At 46.8% G+C, this 16,837-nt stretch overlaps 2 protein-coding genes across 2 annotated transcripts in view; one reads left to right on the forward strand and one right to left on the reverse strand.

Moving 5' to 3' along the window:
* The window catches only part of LOC307070293 (interferon regulatory factor 6-like), a gene marked incomplete at its 5' end in the record, with an annotated part of 102,622 nt that overhangs the window by 47,848 nt on the left and 37,937 nt on the right, over positions 1-16,837 (forward strand). The window lies entirely within an intron of this gene.
* IRF6 (interferon regulatory factor 6) lies at positions 2,404-13,801 on the reverse strand. The gene is made up of 7 exons (XM_079696428.1): positions 13,625-13,801; positions 9,607-9,811; positions 8,922-9,050; positions 6,504-6,662; positions 4,846-5,238; positions 4,013-4,131; positions 2,404-3,126 (listed from the first exon to the last, which is right to left on the reverse strand). Exons 1-7 carry the CDS (start codon positions 13,796-13,798, stop codon positions 2,902-2,904), a joined length of 1,404 nt encoding a protein of 467 aa, XP_079552554.1. The 5' UTR covers positions 13,799-13,801; the 3' UTR covers positions 2,404-2,901.

Genomic DNA, 16,837 nt, shown 5'->3' on the forward strand with positions numbered 1-16,837 from the left:
CATTACAATCACATACTAAATGTTCAATCCTTCTTGGCACTTAAGAACACCGTTCTCTACACCCTTTGCCAGCTCACATTTTCTGGGCCCCCACCCAGGTGTACAGCCTGGCTGTTAGCGTCTCACAGAATAAGGGGAAGAGACCAGCCCAGATCCAGCAGTTGCCCTCCCAATGTATTTTCTGTGGATTCTTTTTAACTTTGAGCTATGCAGATACAGACAGAGGCAGCCAGACATCAAGACCAAATCCCTCACTTCACCCACTCAACAAAATGCCCCCAAAATATAAAGTTCCTATACCTTGCATGTTTCTTGGTCTCTAGAAGCCCAACTTCTGCTCACAGCCGAGCCCCTGAGCACCCAGATTTCTCTTGGTCATGCTTTAGTAACAGCAGATTCTACTAGGTCCCTTAGAGAGAACACCCAGATTTCTCTTGGTCATGCTTTAGTAACAGCAGATACTACTAGGTCCCTTAGAGACCCTAAAACCACAGCTTAGGCTTTCTAAATAAATAAGTCCCATTGCCACTTGCGATTGAGGGGTTTTTGAAATAAAGCTAGCACAATTTTACGGCTAGCTCAACTACAGTAGCAAGTAGGAGGTGGCTTGCTTTAAGGGTAGCAGACCAGACATGGACTTTCTTAATATGGCATGGCACACATAGGTATCAGTATTCAGGAGGGTTGGAACCTGCAACCAGAGATAAGCATCTTGTTTTGCATTTAGGTCCTGGAGTTTAAATTATGTATAATTTCATCCTAAAAAACAAAACAAACAAAAACAAAAGAGAGTCAACGGGTCAGGGACAGAGCAAACGTTAATAGATCAGACCAGTTTGTGGCAGCCATAGCTGAAATGTTCTACACCTTAATTGTAGCCATAGCTGCAATGTTCTACACCTTAATCTACACTCTTCACCTTAACTGTTCACACCCAGCTACCTCCACCAGGAAGGGAGACAAGCAGGTTTGTGCTAGGTGAGCCATTTCCAGAAAAGCACTGCTCAGCCCTTCTTCACCTTGACCTTTACACATTTAACACCCCACTTTTCCCATCCACAAAATATCCAAATGACAGGAAGACTGTAAACATCTCCATACAAGGAGGAACTGTCCCTCTCTCCTCTGTGGTCACAGGAGTTGGTCCTGGATGCCCAGCTCACTCTCAGGTCTTCCTCAAGGAAGGGAAAAAAGAACAAGAGAGCTCTGTCCTCTCCAAAGGCTATCACTGAGTTATATACTGTCGTCTACCACACACATACAGTGGTACAGACATACCTCATTTTATTGTGTTTTGCTTTATTGCACTTTGCAGATACTGTGTTTTTTACAAATTGAAGATTTGTGGTAAACCTGCGTCAAGCAAGCCTATTGGCGCCATTTTTCCAACAGCATTTTTTCACTTCATGTCTGTGTGTGATGTTTTGGTAGTTCTCACAATACTTAAACTTTTTTATTGTTATGTTTGTTATGGTGATCTGTGATCAGTGATCTTTGATGTAACTATTGCAAAAAGATTATGACTTGCTGAAGGCTCAGATGATGGTTACCATCTTTTAGCAATCAAGTATCTTTTTTTTTTATTAATTAATTTATTATTTACTTTTGGCTGCGTTTGGTCTTTGTTGCTGTGCGCGGGCTTTCTCTAGTTGCAGCGAGCGGGGGCTACTCTTCGTTGCAGTGCACAGGCTTCTCATTGCGGTGGCTTCTCGTTGTGGAGCGCAGGCTCTAGGCATGCGGCCTTCAGTAGTTGTGGCATGCGGGCTCAGTAGTTGTGGCTCGCGGGCTCTAGGGCGCAGCCTCAGTAGTGTGGCGCACAGGCTTAGTTGCTACGCGGCATGTGGGATCTTCCCAGACCAGGGCTCGAACCCATGTCCCCTGCATTGGCAGGCAGATTCTTAACCACTGCACCACCAGGGAAGTCCCCAACTATTTTTAATTAAGGTATGCACATTTGTGCTCTTAGACATAATGCTATTGCACACTTAACAGACTACAGTATAATGTAAACATAAGTTTTATACGCACTGGGAAACCAAAAAATTTGTGTGACTTGCTTTATTGCAATATATTTCACTTTATTGCAGTGGTTTGGGAATAGCCCTGCAATATCTCCGAGGTACGCCCATATTTCAGTGATGATAAGTTGAAAACCTGACAGCCAATTCTTCTACAGAATCCCTAAGCCTTCTACATCAACAGCTTCCCTTTAGAAGCTCAATTTGTGAGTTTTTACTCCACAGGCTGGGTGACTTTCAGACTTTGGCACCTATTTCTATTTAGATATCTAGCTTGGTTCCCAAGCAACCAGCCGGTGCCCCTCCCTCCCTCTTCCCCCATCAGGGAGCCAGCTTACTATACTAGCAGAACAGGTCAAACGGAGATCAATCCTGGACAAATCAGTGCTTGAGGGAACTTTAATGAAAGCAAAAAAAAAAAAAAAATGTGGTGCAAGAACAAGGCAGAAATGTTCTGTTCCAGGCAGTTTTGCCTTGTACAAGTAGAATGAAGTCACTGAGTCAGAGTTTTAAAGCTGGCATTATTTCAGGCATCATTCCAGCTCCTTCATTTTACAGTAATGAATCTGAAGCCCAGGGGCTAAATGACTTGGTTCAAGGTCACACCACTGGAAGCAAAGCTGCAGCTAGAACCCTGGTGTCCAAACTCCCAGGTCCAATCTCCTTCTACTACATTACACTACCATGGGGAGGTTTAAAAAAGAAAGGGAAAGTATGAAGGGTGATTTTTCCATAAATTAAATCAACTTTAAAAGGCACATTTGGAGAGTCAGAGAGTACTAATATTGTTAGAAAGAAGAAAGGTTTAAAAGCTGGTTAAATCTAATTTAAAAAATCCATATGTACAATATTGTAAAAAAGAGAAGGAAGACGGCATTCATGATTACTGGGCTGGCAGGGTAGGGGACAGTTGCATGCTGGGGGTGGGCTGCATGGGCTGCCAGCTTTCCTGGGTTTGCAGGATGCGGTACAGCTGCTTCAGCTGAGCAACAATGTTATCCTTGATGTCTGGCGTTGAGATCTGCAGGCGGACACTGCCACTGTCAAAGGATCGTGTGAAATCACCAGAAAACATCTCATAGATCATCCGAGCCACCACCGGAATGACCTGTTCAGGACACAGAGCACACAGCTATCCACTGAGGAAAGGGTATTTTTTTTTTTTTTTTTTTTTTTTTTCGGTACATGGGCCTCTCACTGTTGTGGCCTCTCCCGTTGCGGAGCACAGGCTCCGGACACGCAGGCCCAGCAGCCGTGGCTCACAGGCCCAGCCACTCCGCGGCATGTGGGATCCTCCCGGACCGGGGCACGAACCCACGTCCCCTGCATCGGCAGGCGGACTCCCAACCACTGCGCCACCAGGGAAGCCCAGGAAAGGGTATTTTTAAACAGCAGGAGGGGCCCAAGATTGAAGGAAGGACCAGTGAGGCTGTGGGGAAGCCCACCACTTTAATGTCTAGATACAGACTATGCCTTCATCTCTCTGGACCATCCTGCCAAGGTTCACTTTAGAATTTGGTTCAAATGAAGGTAAAGAACCTAGAAGTAGCATCACATCACATGCCTAAATAAATAACTGCTTATTTAGCAAGACTTTTATCCAAATTTCATCTACTGCCTGTCTTGATGCACAAATCCACAGCCAAACCCAAGTGGTCTTGCTGCCACTTTCCAGAATAAGAACACGTTCTTAAAAGTACCTCAAAAGGTTTTTCCAAAAGAGCTAGCAAGAGTCATATCCTATTATGTTTCAGCAAGACTCTAATATTAGTCAGTAAGAGAATAAGGTCTCCCCGAATCAGTCACTTGCTTTGAGGACACTGTATTCTCCAGCCTGGTCCTACTGTACAATGTACAAAGCTCAAGTTACTACATCTGACGGGATTAAAACCCGCAGAGGCTGATGGATCCTCACTCAGGGCTCAAGTCCAGACCTAGGGGCTAAAGCATTAATAAAAAGGCAAAGAGTTGTTGACACAGTAGTATCTCCTCACCTGAACCAAGATGAGTTTCCTTTCCTGAGGTTTCCCATCTGGCCATTCTTCCCCAAAGCATAAGTAGATCTCAAATGGTGGCTGTTTCTCTATCTGTCCTTTCTGGTGGGCAATGAGATCTGCAGAACATGGAAGAGCATGGAGTTTGGGGTACTGGGTCATTCCACACCTACTCAGTAAACACTTTCTTTTACACTGTCCAGAATAGTAGCCACTGGCCACATCATGTGGGTATTGAATTTAAATTCATTAAAATTAAGTAGTTCCTTAGTCACATTAGTTACATCTACATACTCAATAGCCACATGTGGCTAGTGGCTACCATACTGAACAATACAAATATAGAACATTTTCATCATTGCAGAGAGTTCTACTGGACACCACTTAAACCAGACTTAGGGTTCAAATCACATTGGAAAATTCACATCTCAGTGCTCTCCCTAAATATGTCTGCTTAAATTTGCCACGCAAATATGTCCCAAATGAGAAGAGTATATGTTTTGCTGATTATGATAAACAGGGTCACCTTCCAAAGTTAAGGATAAGCTGGTAGAATGTGGGGAGCAAACACAAGGCTGTCTCCTTCTTCTGCCAATAAAGGGGCCACAACCACCTAAAACTGCCTTCAAATGCATAGCTTTGGAGCGGAACACCCTTCTTTGTTGCCCAGGTCACTTTTATTTTTCAGAATCAAGGTCCCCTTCTACCTTGACTTCCTCCAGAAGAAACTGTTTGGTTAAGATCTTTGCAGAGCCAGGAAAGGGGGGCAGGAAGGAGGAAGACAGACTTGCAGGGAGCAGTTCCCACCATCAATCGTCTGAAAAAAGACTCACCACTAAGGAACGTTTCCAGACAAAACAGTTTGACCTTCTTTTGTCTCTCGATCAGGTTGGGGGCAACAAGCGATGGGGCACATGGCCCAGACCAGTACACCTTGCACTGGCACAGCCTGATGGCATAGATGGCATGACCGCTGACCTCCAGGATCAGTCCTCTGTCCATGACGTCTAGCAGCTTGCTGGTGAACAGCTTCTGCTTCTCATTGGTGATGTGCTCCGGACCTGGGAACTTGACCTGCTCCAGGCTGACGGGACCAAAGAGCTCCTCCTGGTCAGGCATGGGACCCAGGTCTCCATAGAAGAGCCGGCAGCCCTGGGGGTTGCTCACCGTCATGGTCTGTGCATACTCCTTCCCACGGTACTGAAATTTGATGTCCAGGTCAGTCACTGCAAGGTGAGGGGGGGACAGTGAGAGTCCTGCTCTGCTGCTCTGCTGCTCTGCCCGTCCATCCCTAAGACTCATGCAATGCAAGTCCATCAAGATCAAGCCACCTTTCAACCAGCATTCAGGAAGGCCACTGCCATAGTTATCCTTCCTGCAACAAAGGGAGACATCAACATATCCCTGGAATATTCACTCAAAAGGCTGCCTTGAAGCAAATAGTTCAAATTCCATCTATACTATCACTGTTCAGTCACCACACTCTAACAGCTAGAATTTCTCCAACCAAAGTTCTGGGTCCCGGTCTCCCCATTTTGTACTGAGTCTTTACATCAATAGGCATTGGAAGGAGCTGAAAACTAAGGCAGCATCTGGTTTGTGTATCTTTTTTTTTTTTTGTGGTACGCGGGCCTCTCACTGCTGCGGCCTCTCCCGCTGCAGAGCACAGGCTCCGGACTCGCAGGCCCAGTGGCCACGGCTCACGGGCCCAGCCGCTCCACGGCACGTGGGATCCTCCCGGACCGGGGAGCGAACCCACGTCCCCTGCATCGGCAGGCGGACCCACAACCACTGCGCCACCAGGGAAGCCCTGTGTATCATTTTTGACTCACTGTTTAAAGACACCAGAGGAACAATAAGAAATACCAAGGCATATTTCTGAAAATTACACAGATGAGCACACACTGTTGATACGATATAATAATATATCACAGAAGGACACAGTTCACAACAAAGTAAATTTTCACTCAGCAAGTGTCCATTGAACCCTATAGGTCTTATCAAAGCTATCAGCCTCTTGGACAAAATGCTAGTGCTCCCCACCCGCACCTCCCCTACCATGTGTAGTGTGAAAGGGAGGTGCAATGACAATGATTCTTCACTGAGATCAATGTGTACCCAATTCAGAAAGAGATTTTCTCTGGGTCCTAAAGTCCCTCAAACCCCAAGGGCCTCCTTGACCAAATCCACAGTCATTAACTTCCCCATCCCACAAATCCCCTGGGCAAACTGATAAACCCAGGCCTTCCACCCACCTAACAGGTGAGTAACCTAGAGCTGCACAGCACCAATCAGAGCATCCCCATGGGCAAGTAGGTATGGGCTAATGTTTCTTTAGTTCCTGGTGACTCATCAGCCAGCCAGGAACCAGACACAGAGGCTGCCTGGGGGACTATTCTATACATGGCAAAGAAATGGAGGCAGAAGGTGGGGCAGGAAGTGGACTGTAATAGGAGCTGAGGATCCAGCTAGAAAATCAAGGCTCACTTACTTGGGAGAGAGCTGATCCACAGCTCTGGAGAGCTATAGAAAGGCTGTATAGGTGCCTGGGGTACTTCCATCTCCAGAGGTTCCGTTTTGGGCCACACTGCTTCGGGGCTGCAGTTGCCCACACTGCAGTTGCCCACACTGGCTGGTGCTATGGGAGAACCTAGAACAGAAGGATGTGGGTGAGCAGGCAGGAGCACCACACATGCATATCACCTGGCTCCGAAGCTCTCAAACCTAAAAGATCCAACACTGGACCACAACTCCGTGTGGCAGCCCATCAGTAATTCCCCCAAAAAACACCAAAAGAAATAAGGCTCTGCTGCTTCTGCTTCCTAATCTTATTAGTTCTCTCATAAACTCATAATTCTGAAAACATGCATTTGCTGATGATTAACAGACAAGTGGGCACTCCCTGGGGTTAAATTAGAACAGGCATGAATGAGAGATTCCCTGTTACAAAATTTGAACCCAGCAATTAAACAGAAACTGGTTGTCTTCCGTAAAATGAACTCAACTAAATTGGTTGATTAGCTTCAAGTAAGTGTTAATGTATAGAAATTCCTTTAAAAACAAACACATACTTTTTTACATGCATGAAACATCTGGAAGGACACTCAAGAACCTGGAAAGATCTGTCTCTCTTCCAGGGAAGGAACTGTTCAGACAGGTTAGAAGGAAAACCTTTCAGCTGATTTCCTTTTTGTACCATTATGAATTTTAAACCATGTAAGAGTATTATTTATTCAAAAGTATCCAGTTAAAGCTTTTAAAAGAGAGAATGAAAAACACATCCTATAACCCTGCTATTGTCAAAGTTGGCTCACTCCAAAGTTTACAGATTTTTCCTCCTAGCCTCACCTTTTAAGCATCTATCCTTCAACAATTCTTCTTCCTCTGCCCAACAGCTCTGAAATCAGAGGTTAAGGTTTCTTTGACCCTTTGTGTACGAGTCTGGTTATATCTATGTACCCATTTTACTTTTTTATTTTTAATATATGTTCACATGTTTCCATAAAGGATCCAAGGTGGCCCATAACGTAAGGACACACAATATTAGCTTTAAAAAAACATGAAAAAAAAAAAAAAAGGGAAATCATGATCCTGGATATGGGTTGCATCCTTTTAAGGGGTGAGAATAACAGAATGAGTGAGCCAAATTTTGGGAAAGGATCTCACATTTCCAAATGTCCAAATCTTAAAATTGCACCAAGTGGGAATGTAGCTGTGGCAATATTAACCTGAGAGAGCTCTATGATCGTTGTCTTTACTCATCACTTGGTTGCAAGGTTATAAATGACAGGGTAAGTCAAGGAGGGCAAGTAGACAGATAAGAGTCATTTCCTGATTCTCAAAAGAAGGGGCATCACCTAGGGAAGGGTACTCCAAAATCCTACAGGAATCATCTTGATACACTAAATTTTCTAGGTGGCAAAAGTATCTCATTTGACCCTAGCAGCCAGATGGAACTTAGAAATCTGTAGTGAAAAGCTACTCAACTGAATGCAAGTCATATGACTAGGAGCATGTCAGTGAAAAGTTCAAGTGAAGATGCTGTGGAAGAGCAATTCACCTTGTGTTTGAGCATCCTCAGAATGTGCAATGGGAGACGCAGCACCTGCTCTGTCTCACAGTGACCCTCCAACCTCTAAACTCATCTTTCCTGGGAAGCTGAATTCAAAAAGTCAATTGAAAAAAAAGATAGGGCTTCCCTGGTGGTGCAGTGGTTGAGAGTCAGCCTGCCGATGCAGGGGACGCGGGTTCGTGCCCCGGTCCGGGAAGATACCACGTGCCGCGGAGCGGCTGGGCCCGTGGGCCATGGCTGCTGAGCCTGCGCGTCCGGAGCCTGTGCTCCGCAATGGGAGAGGCCACAACAGTGAGAGGCCCGCGTACCACACACACACAAAAATAAATAAATTAATTAAAAAAAGATAAAAGTCTCTAGTACAGAAATTTTATCAGAGCCTAGTATTAAGAGCTGTAGAGCCACAAGTTTCCCATGATACAGCCTTAGCAGAGGCTGTTAAGGCAGTGACAGAAAATTTGTACCGAGGGAAATAGCAGAAGAGTTTGCCTACAATTCACGAAAATGATCCCTGCACTTGGCCTGAAGGAAATCAGCAAAATTTATAACAGCTTGTGTATTTGTATGCAGGATTGAGAATGAATTTAATTTTTTAATTTCTCTGAATTATCACATAAGATTCAGAAGATGCTCTCTCTGCCTAGAAGCCACCCCACTGGGATAACTATGCCTACGGGGTTCCTTTGCCTATGACTCCTACTTGCTAACAGACTGGCAGCCTGGCCCCAGGGCCTGGTCGCTGCTCCCAGTGCAATGGTGGATATGGTGTCAACGGTTGCAAAATCAAAGCCCCTTACATCCTCTCCATGCCTCTGTCCCACCCCCCACCCCACTCACCATTGATGTTCAGGAAGGGGAAGGTGTCCTGGATGGGAACGTGGTGCTGTGACTGGTCCAGCTCATCTTCCTCATCTTCTTCATCCACATCATTATCTTTCTCATCCCAAGGAGCAGATCCAGTGGATCCTACCCGAGAAACACACACACACACACACACACACACAAAGGTCAAAAGTGAGGCGCTCACGTTGCACTGTCATCCCTGCAGCTGACCCACTGTTCAAGCTAGGCACTGCCAGCACAGAGGTTCCTTGGGTGCAGTGTGCACCCTCAATGCCAAAGAGTGGGAACCAAGGGTGTTCACCCCACTCCCAGCTCCTCCTACGGAGCCCCAGTGAAAGCTCTCATCCCCTCCCCTATCCAGGAGCTGCAGACCCTACTCCCTTCTCCTAGAAATCTTTTAATTCCTACTCTAAACCCCTTTCTACACATTAGCATCCCTTCTAAGGACCCAAGGAGCACAGCTTCTCTCCTTTATAAGCTTACTGTGAAGACAGACCCTTCCTTCATGGCAGAGCCTCACTAGATTCACTGGAGGTCAAGTCTAAATTATCTGGCTCTTAGTCAGAACTTTAGCAAGTTAGGGGTTAGGGTTAGGGGTTAGGGTTAGGGTTATCACTTTAAGGGTCTAGCCCGGAACCTGGCACACTGTCCACCTTCTCCCCAGCAGCTGGGGCCTCACCTGGGTTAATGATAGAGCCCTGGGGCTGGGGGATGTCACACACTTGATATATCTTCACTGGGTTCATGGGCACCTCCTTGGTGCCGTCGTACATCAGGTTGAATTCCCTGCTCTTGTTGAGCGCACAGCGGAGCTGGGCCTTCCATTTAGCTGGGTCGGGGTCGTCCACCCCTTCCTGGTACTTCCCTGTCTCCACAGCCCAGGCCTGAGGGATAGGAAACTGCAGTGAGTGCCTGCTTGTTGCCCAGAAACACTGGAAAGTGTGCCCGCCCTCCCTCATACAGACACAGATACACACAGCCCTGCCTGACCGCCCCATCACCCCAACTCCAATTTACAGAGACTGCAGCAGAAAACACCACGCTGGGCACCAGGCAAGGCAGGGCCTGAGAGAAATTAAGCCAAATTCAAATACAATATTTTAAAAAGAGGAGACTCATCTCAAGTGCTTGTGCCAGCATCATCTGTCAAGACTACAATGGCCTTAATGAAGGGTTGAAAATAAAGAAAAATCTGGAACAAGTATACACCAAAATACTAATGGTAACTTTTGGATAGCAAGATTTCAGGTAATTTTGTTTTGTTTTGTTTGTCTTATTTGTTTTTCACATGAATTGCTTATATAATGAGAAGAGAAAGGGAGGTGGCATATGATATGAAGAATTTAGGCTTGCTGTTCCCTCCCCTTCAGTCTGTAATCTGATGCACAAATAACTGTTGAAACCAAGTACCTTTAGGAGTAGCAGCCCATAGGAGGGCAGGAAGCACGCTCTGGGGGTTCAGCTGGCCTCAGTGCGAGGCTGAGGGCCTCAAGTCCTAATAAACTCACACCACCTGCCTTTCCCTGCTTCCTCAAACTCCCACATTGGGAACATTTTGCTGGGAACACCAGTGGCTGGTGGCCTGGGCCAAGACCAGTGTGGCCCCGCCTCTCTGGTTTTCAATTTCCAGGTCTAACAGGCATTTACGTGTCTGTTCATGGGATATCAGCCCTCCCCCACTGTTAACGTATCTCAGATGTCTACACTTTCTTCAGGGCTGTGACGTATGTGCTGGTGCAGAAAAGGGGGATGTCTTTTGCAGAGGACTCAAGGTCAGGAAGCACACGGCAGCTTGTTCAAGTGGACAGGGCACATCGCTTGTCCAGTCCCAACTCCCCGCCTCTGCTCCTGAACTAGACTACTTCCTCAAGCCGAAATGGAACTTTTCCGGCCCCATCCTTTGAGCTCTCTGGTCTCCCTCAGTCAATCCCTGCAGAGCCTCACAATCATGAGGAAGCTTCTCTCAATAGCCGAGCTAAATCCTTCTCCTCCAATTCACTCATTTCTTCTTACCATCTTCTCAGACCTGGGGGCTCCTCCACTTGATGTGCAGTATGGAATGAAGCAGTGTGACAAAGCTGCTGCCCTTGGGCACTCAGCAGACTCCATTCCATCCAACCCCCTATAGGGGATTTCAACCTCATCAGTCCCTAGCATCGGAGAGGCACGTCTCCAGTTGCACCTGGCAGTACCTGGCGTTTGGAGTCCCTCCTCACGTTTTCGCCTCTCTTTGCTTGATCCTCCGTGCCCACTCCTGCTCTGGCCCCATCCAGCTGGCTTGGGCTGTGCTGACTTTGGCACAGGTCTGCAAAATTTCTGTGGCTCCCTGAATCCCTGCCCCTCCACAGAGAGCAGCCAGACTAACATCCTGCTCACAACACAGCCATTCCCCAGGGCCCACTCAGATGATGCAGAGAACCTGAGGCTGATGCAGCAGAGGGTGGTACCCACCACATGACAATCGTTGTGCTTTATAAACATCCCTTATTCAAACCCATTCTGAGTCTTGCCTCTGAGATTCTGATTACTGGGCAGGTCCCTATTTCTCTTCCTAAAATGGACACAGTCTCTGCATTTTTATGGCAATTTACGAGTCCCTTCCCACACACTGATTTCACTCAATTCTCACAACAATCCTGTGAGGCAGGCAAGACTGGTTTTGGCCCCATTTTACTGAAGGGGAAGCTAAAGCCCAAAGAGATTATGTGACTTGTTCAAGACCTCACATGCAAGGGATGGTAGTAGGATCTGAAGCCAGGTCTTCCAGCTCCTGGTCAGAAGGGGCCGTCTGATAATGCGGGAGCTGATAGGCCTGGGTTCAAACCCTAACCCCACCGCTTATTGGCTATGTGACTTGGGAAAGTTACTTAGCCCCTCTGAGACTCAGCTTCTGCATCTGTAACATGAGGGTGCCGCCCCCCTTACAGTGTTCTCGAGAAGCAAATGAGATAATGGACCTAGGGTATGCAGCAGGCACCCACTTAATGCTAGTCAGAACTGCCCACACCCCATATCCTGCCAAAGGCCTGTCAGAGCTTGGGATCTGTGAAAGCACCCTCACTCTTCTCCTGACACCCAGGCCCTCCCTTAGCATTCTGCAAACAGATACACAGATATAAGTAGGACAAAGCAGCTTCCCACAGCCAATTTTTCCTCAAGCCCTAAGCATACAGAACATTCTCATGAGTGGAGCTTTCAGGAACCAGTCTCCTCCCACATGGCCAGCCACCACCAGGCACTTCAACAGCAAGTCCAGTTTCAGACCAAGGCCACAGCGAGAGGCCAGCTGGGCCAGGGCAGGCCCATCCCCCTCTGATGCCAGCTCCAGTAATTGGTGCTGATTTACAGATGTTTTCCTTACCACTTTCATATCATTATTTAATGTTTACATTAAAAGCATTCATTTACTTTCTAATATTCACAGGCCAATTTTTCTTCTACCTCTCATCTCTACCCCCAATATAACTGAGTTGGGTGGGAAACAACTCTAAGTTGGCTCTCCTTTGAGGTATGAGCCCACCTTTCCTGGCCCAGTCTCAGCAAGAACCTGGAGCATCAATCTTGAGAGGCTCAGGGCAGGGACTGGATTTCACTTCTGACTTCCAACTTATAGTCAGGGAAGAAATGGGCAAACTCATTTCTCCGTGTCTTGGGAGTGCAGGAACTAAAGCTACTCATGAGATGGAAGACTGACCAGCACAGAGAAGTTGGTCTGGAGCAGAGGCATGGGCTCCGGAGTTACAAACCACATAATATCCCTTCCCACAACGAGCTTCCCACCTACTTCTGTCTTAGACTTTGGTTTCACTGACATTTTATGAACTGCCACGTGATTCAATCTTAGTTTCAGTGAATCAAAATAACTCTCACATCAGAGCTACTCTTCAGTTAAGAAAACATATTTGTAGAATAAAAACCTGTAATTAAATCGCCTTTCATTTTTAAGCAGAGGTTATGGATGGGGCAAAAGGTTTTAACATCAAAAGAAAAACTTGCAAAGGGCCCTCGACATCCATTCTACAGGCTGTTAGAAGCCTGCGAACACTCAGGAGTTCTGCCCTGATCTGGACAGCCATTCCCGGGCCAGAGCAAGAGCCCTGAGCGAATGAAGGGTTGATTGCTGGCTGACCCTTGGGAGTTCTAGAACAACATACACAGCATACACGCACTTACAGGAGTTTAGCCAATCACACCTGGGATCCCTTGGGATGTGAGTTGAGTAGCTTTGACCAATGGGAAAGAATAAATGGCCTCAACCATAACAGACATGCCCCAACAAGAGAAATTACTCTGCCTGCTAAGTTTGCCCCCACCCCCCATCATAAACATTCTTTTTGTTGCATCAGCATTTTGGGTTTTTTTTTTTTTTCTTTTTTTTTTTGCGGTATGCGGGCCTCTCACTGTTGTGGCCTCTCCCGTTGCGGAGCACAGGCTCCGGACGCGCAGGCTCAGCGGCCATGGCTGACGGGCCCAGCCGCTCCGCGGCATATGGGATCTTCTCGGACCAGGGCACGAACCCGTGTCCCCTGCGTCGTCAGGCGGACTCTCAACCACTGCGCCACCAGGGAAGCCCTGCATCAGCATTTTGGATCTAGTACCTTCTTCAAGCCAAAATCGAAAACAGAAGAACAAAAAACCAGAAAGGTCTGAGAGAACTGGAAAACACTTCAAGTCAGATGGTAAAAGAATACCTTTACCTTGAAAATGGTATTTTCCTCCTCTTGTTGGGGGCTATGCCGGGTGGCATGTTTCCAGGGAATCTGGAAGCGTTTGGAGTCCCTATGTAGCCAGATGAGCCCAGGGTACAGGCCACTATCCACTTGGGCCACCAACCAGGGCTTCAGCCGAACTCTGCGGGGGTGGAGAGCCATGATCTGGGTTGGGGGAGGGGGAAGAAATGGGGAGAGGAGAATTAGGCCAGCCCCTGGGAAAAGGTCCCAGCCACTGTTCCCATATGATAGAGCTACAGTTCCATTAGATTACAGCAAAGAAACTAAATATGGGAATAAACTGTGCCAGGTGGGGAAGAAAAGAAAACAGGTTAAAAGGTTCTTTTGATTCTTATTCCAAAGCCATTTATTTTTCATGCTCTAGCCAAATCAGACTTATCACGTAAGTAGATCACATTTCTTCTATTTAAATCCTGAGGCAGAAAAATAAAGAGATGATGTCATCCCTGCTGGAAAACAGTCCTTCCGCAAGTACCAAGGGAAGAGAAGGGAAACTGCTCTTTTCAATCTCATCTCGGGAGAAGGAAGAAAAAAGTCACGGAAATAGCAGGTATATAGGCAAGAACTTGAAGCATGCTCTCTTTTTAGACAACTAAGGTGAATGGGAATATTTTAGTAAGAAGTGACACCATCGTGATGAGAGAGAAGTAGGCGAGGGATGGTCCCTGGTTCCAAAGTCCTCACTTACATAGATGAGCAGGCAGTGTATCCACAGGGATCTGAGAGCTGGGCCTCAAGTCAGTTTTCCTTTCTCTGGGCCACCCAAAGTTTCTGCACCAAAAAAAAAAATGCGGGGTGTGGGGGTCTGAGCTGGTTATCCCCACGACAATCCAGTGTCTAGGAGAAGGCTTGGGAGCACTGGAGACAAAGTGTAAGAACCCTGCCCTGTATCTGAGTCTGGTAAAGCTAAGATGCCCTAGAATGATCAAATACCACAGTTCCTAACCCTATAGAGTACTAAAACCAGTCATAAGACAAGCTCTGTACTGCTGGGACAGCCTCCTCACCTGGGTCTGTTTACCTCCCCACAGAGGCTGAATTGAACTGATTGGTTGCTGGAGCCAGCCTGGGTAAAGTCTGCAATTGATTCTCATAAAGGGCATAGCGTAGCAGATAACATTGGTGGCCACAGCGGGGAAACAAAGGCCTGCCCAGATTGGGTGCCTAAAGGAAAAAGCAGTTACCGGAGAAGTGTGTGCCTGGGGTGTTGTGTTTAGATTTTTTGGCGTTCTCATTCCTCTTTGTTTTTACTTCGGGTGAGAAAGGCCTGCAAAAGAACGTTAATTCAACAAATATATGTCCGTCAGGTACTGTGTGACAAGGGCGACATTAGTTACTAAACACAATGTTCTCATCAGACTCCCTGAAGAAATCCACATTGGAATTGCTCAAACATCCACTGACCTGAGCAAAGGAAGATAAATAAGTCACCTTCCCACCCAGAAAGATTCCCACCTGGATTGCGGTTCAGAACCCAAACCAGCTGAGTCAGCCGAAGAGTCAGCCGAAGAGTCAGCCGAAGGCTCCCCCGAAGGCTCCCCCTCGGAGGAACTTAGCTTAAGGGGTGGGTCCTAAGGCCACTTCTCTCCCCAGCCAGGCTCCCAACAAATGGGAAAACTCAAACCCAGCTCGGTCACTGGCACTTTAAGAGCAAGGCAGGACCTGCTCTCACCTGAGCCTTCTGACCCAATTACCAAGTTCTGCAACTGAAACCTTCCCCCCTGGGAGCAGCTCACAGTGGGTAGGTGAGGTAGCACTCGGTACTCAAGTGCCCCCCACCCCCATGTTCTTGGCCTTGGTGTAGGTTGCTCTGTAGGACTGCAAAGTCAAGCTATCAAACCAAGGAGAACATTTACCTTATAAGGAGGAGGGAATGCATATTCTCCCCAGGGCAAGTTCTAGCCTTCTCTTCCTCAGTCCTGGCCTGCAGGAAGGCGGATGGGGTAAGGGAAGAACAAAGAGAACAGGGAAATGGGCAGCAAACTGGTCCACCTAGTGAGGGGCTTTCGAGAATTTCTGTTGCAATATTGGTCAGTCTTGTGTCGAGGCCTGGCAAACACGTGAAATCCACCTCTTGACAGACCATGGGCTTTGAAGAAAAGGGCTTATCCTAGTTGATCCACAGCACATCAAAAAAAATTAAGGCAACCAGGCCAACGCAAGGAACTGCACAGAGTGATGGGGAGGCAGAGGCAGCCACCCTTAGAGGTCGATGACTAAGATCTAGAGCCCTGTGTTCTCAGCATTCTCCCAAGATGGCAGTACACAGGAGCAATGCTGCCCCAGCCTCCTCCTCCTCTATGCCCCACCTCCATCACAGCTAACCCTCTCCACCTTCTGAAAGTCCACCGAGATCTCCTCCACCTGCCACCCAGCACCTAAGACTGTAAGAACAGGCAGAGAGGCAAACTTTGGAAGCAACCAAGATCACAGAGAAAAATATCTAATTAGACATTCATAGGTTGCAATAGCAAGTAGCCATTAACATCAAGGCATCTGAAGAATTTTTACTGGATTTGGGAAAATGTTTAAATATGTACTTAAGGGGGAAAAAGGCATCATACAATATTGACTGTATAGTAGTATCTCCATCTTGTAACAGGACGCGCACTTGTGTACATAAGCACAGAGAATTTTTGAAAGGGAAACAAATAATACATCGATGCGACAAGAAGTTCTTAGTGGTTACCTGGTGATAGGACTGTGGGTGAATTTTATACGTGCCTAAGTACTTTTATATACGATTCACATTTTCCTACAATGCCGTGTGTCGCTTCACAACTTAAAAACAAAACACTACAAGTAGTATTTTTTTTAACCACAGGAAGCTAAGACATTTCTTGGTCACTGGGAGATATAAAAGATGATGGCCTTCAGCTAATGAAACCATGGTAACAACAATCCTCTATCTACATAGGCTTAACAGTTTTTTCATGCGCTTTTGTTTAACGTGTCTGATTTCATCCTCATAATGAAATGATCATCCCCATTGTTATCATCCCCATTTTACAGCTGGGTTAACTGAGGCACAGCAAAGTGTTTTATCTGGGGCCTGGACCCAACACTTCTCAGTCAGAGTGTGCTGTACCATATCCTGCCACTGCACCCAGCCTTCTAAGTCCCTCCCTTCTTCTATACACCAAGAAAGTAAATGGAAGACATCAACAAAGATCCAAGCAG

The sequence above is a fragment of the Hyperoodon ampullatus genome (assembly GCF_949752795.1).
Source record: "Hyperoodon ampullatus genome assembly, chromosome: 2".
Lineage (NCBI taxonomy): Eukaryota > Metazoa > Chordata > Mammalia > Artiodactyla > Ziphiidae > Hyperoodon > Hyperoodon ampullatus.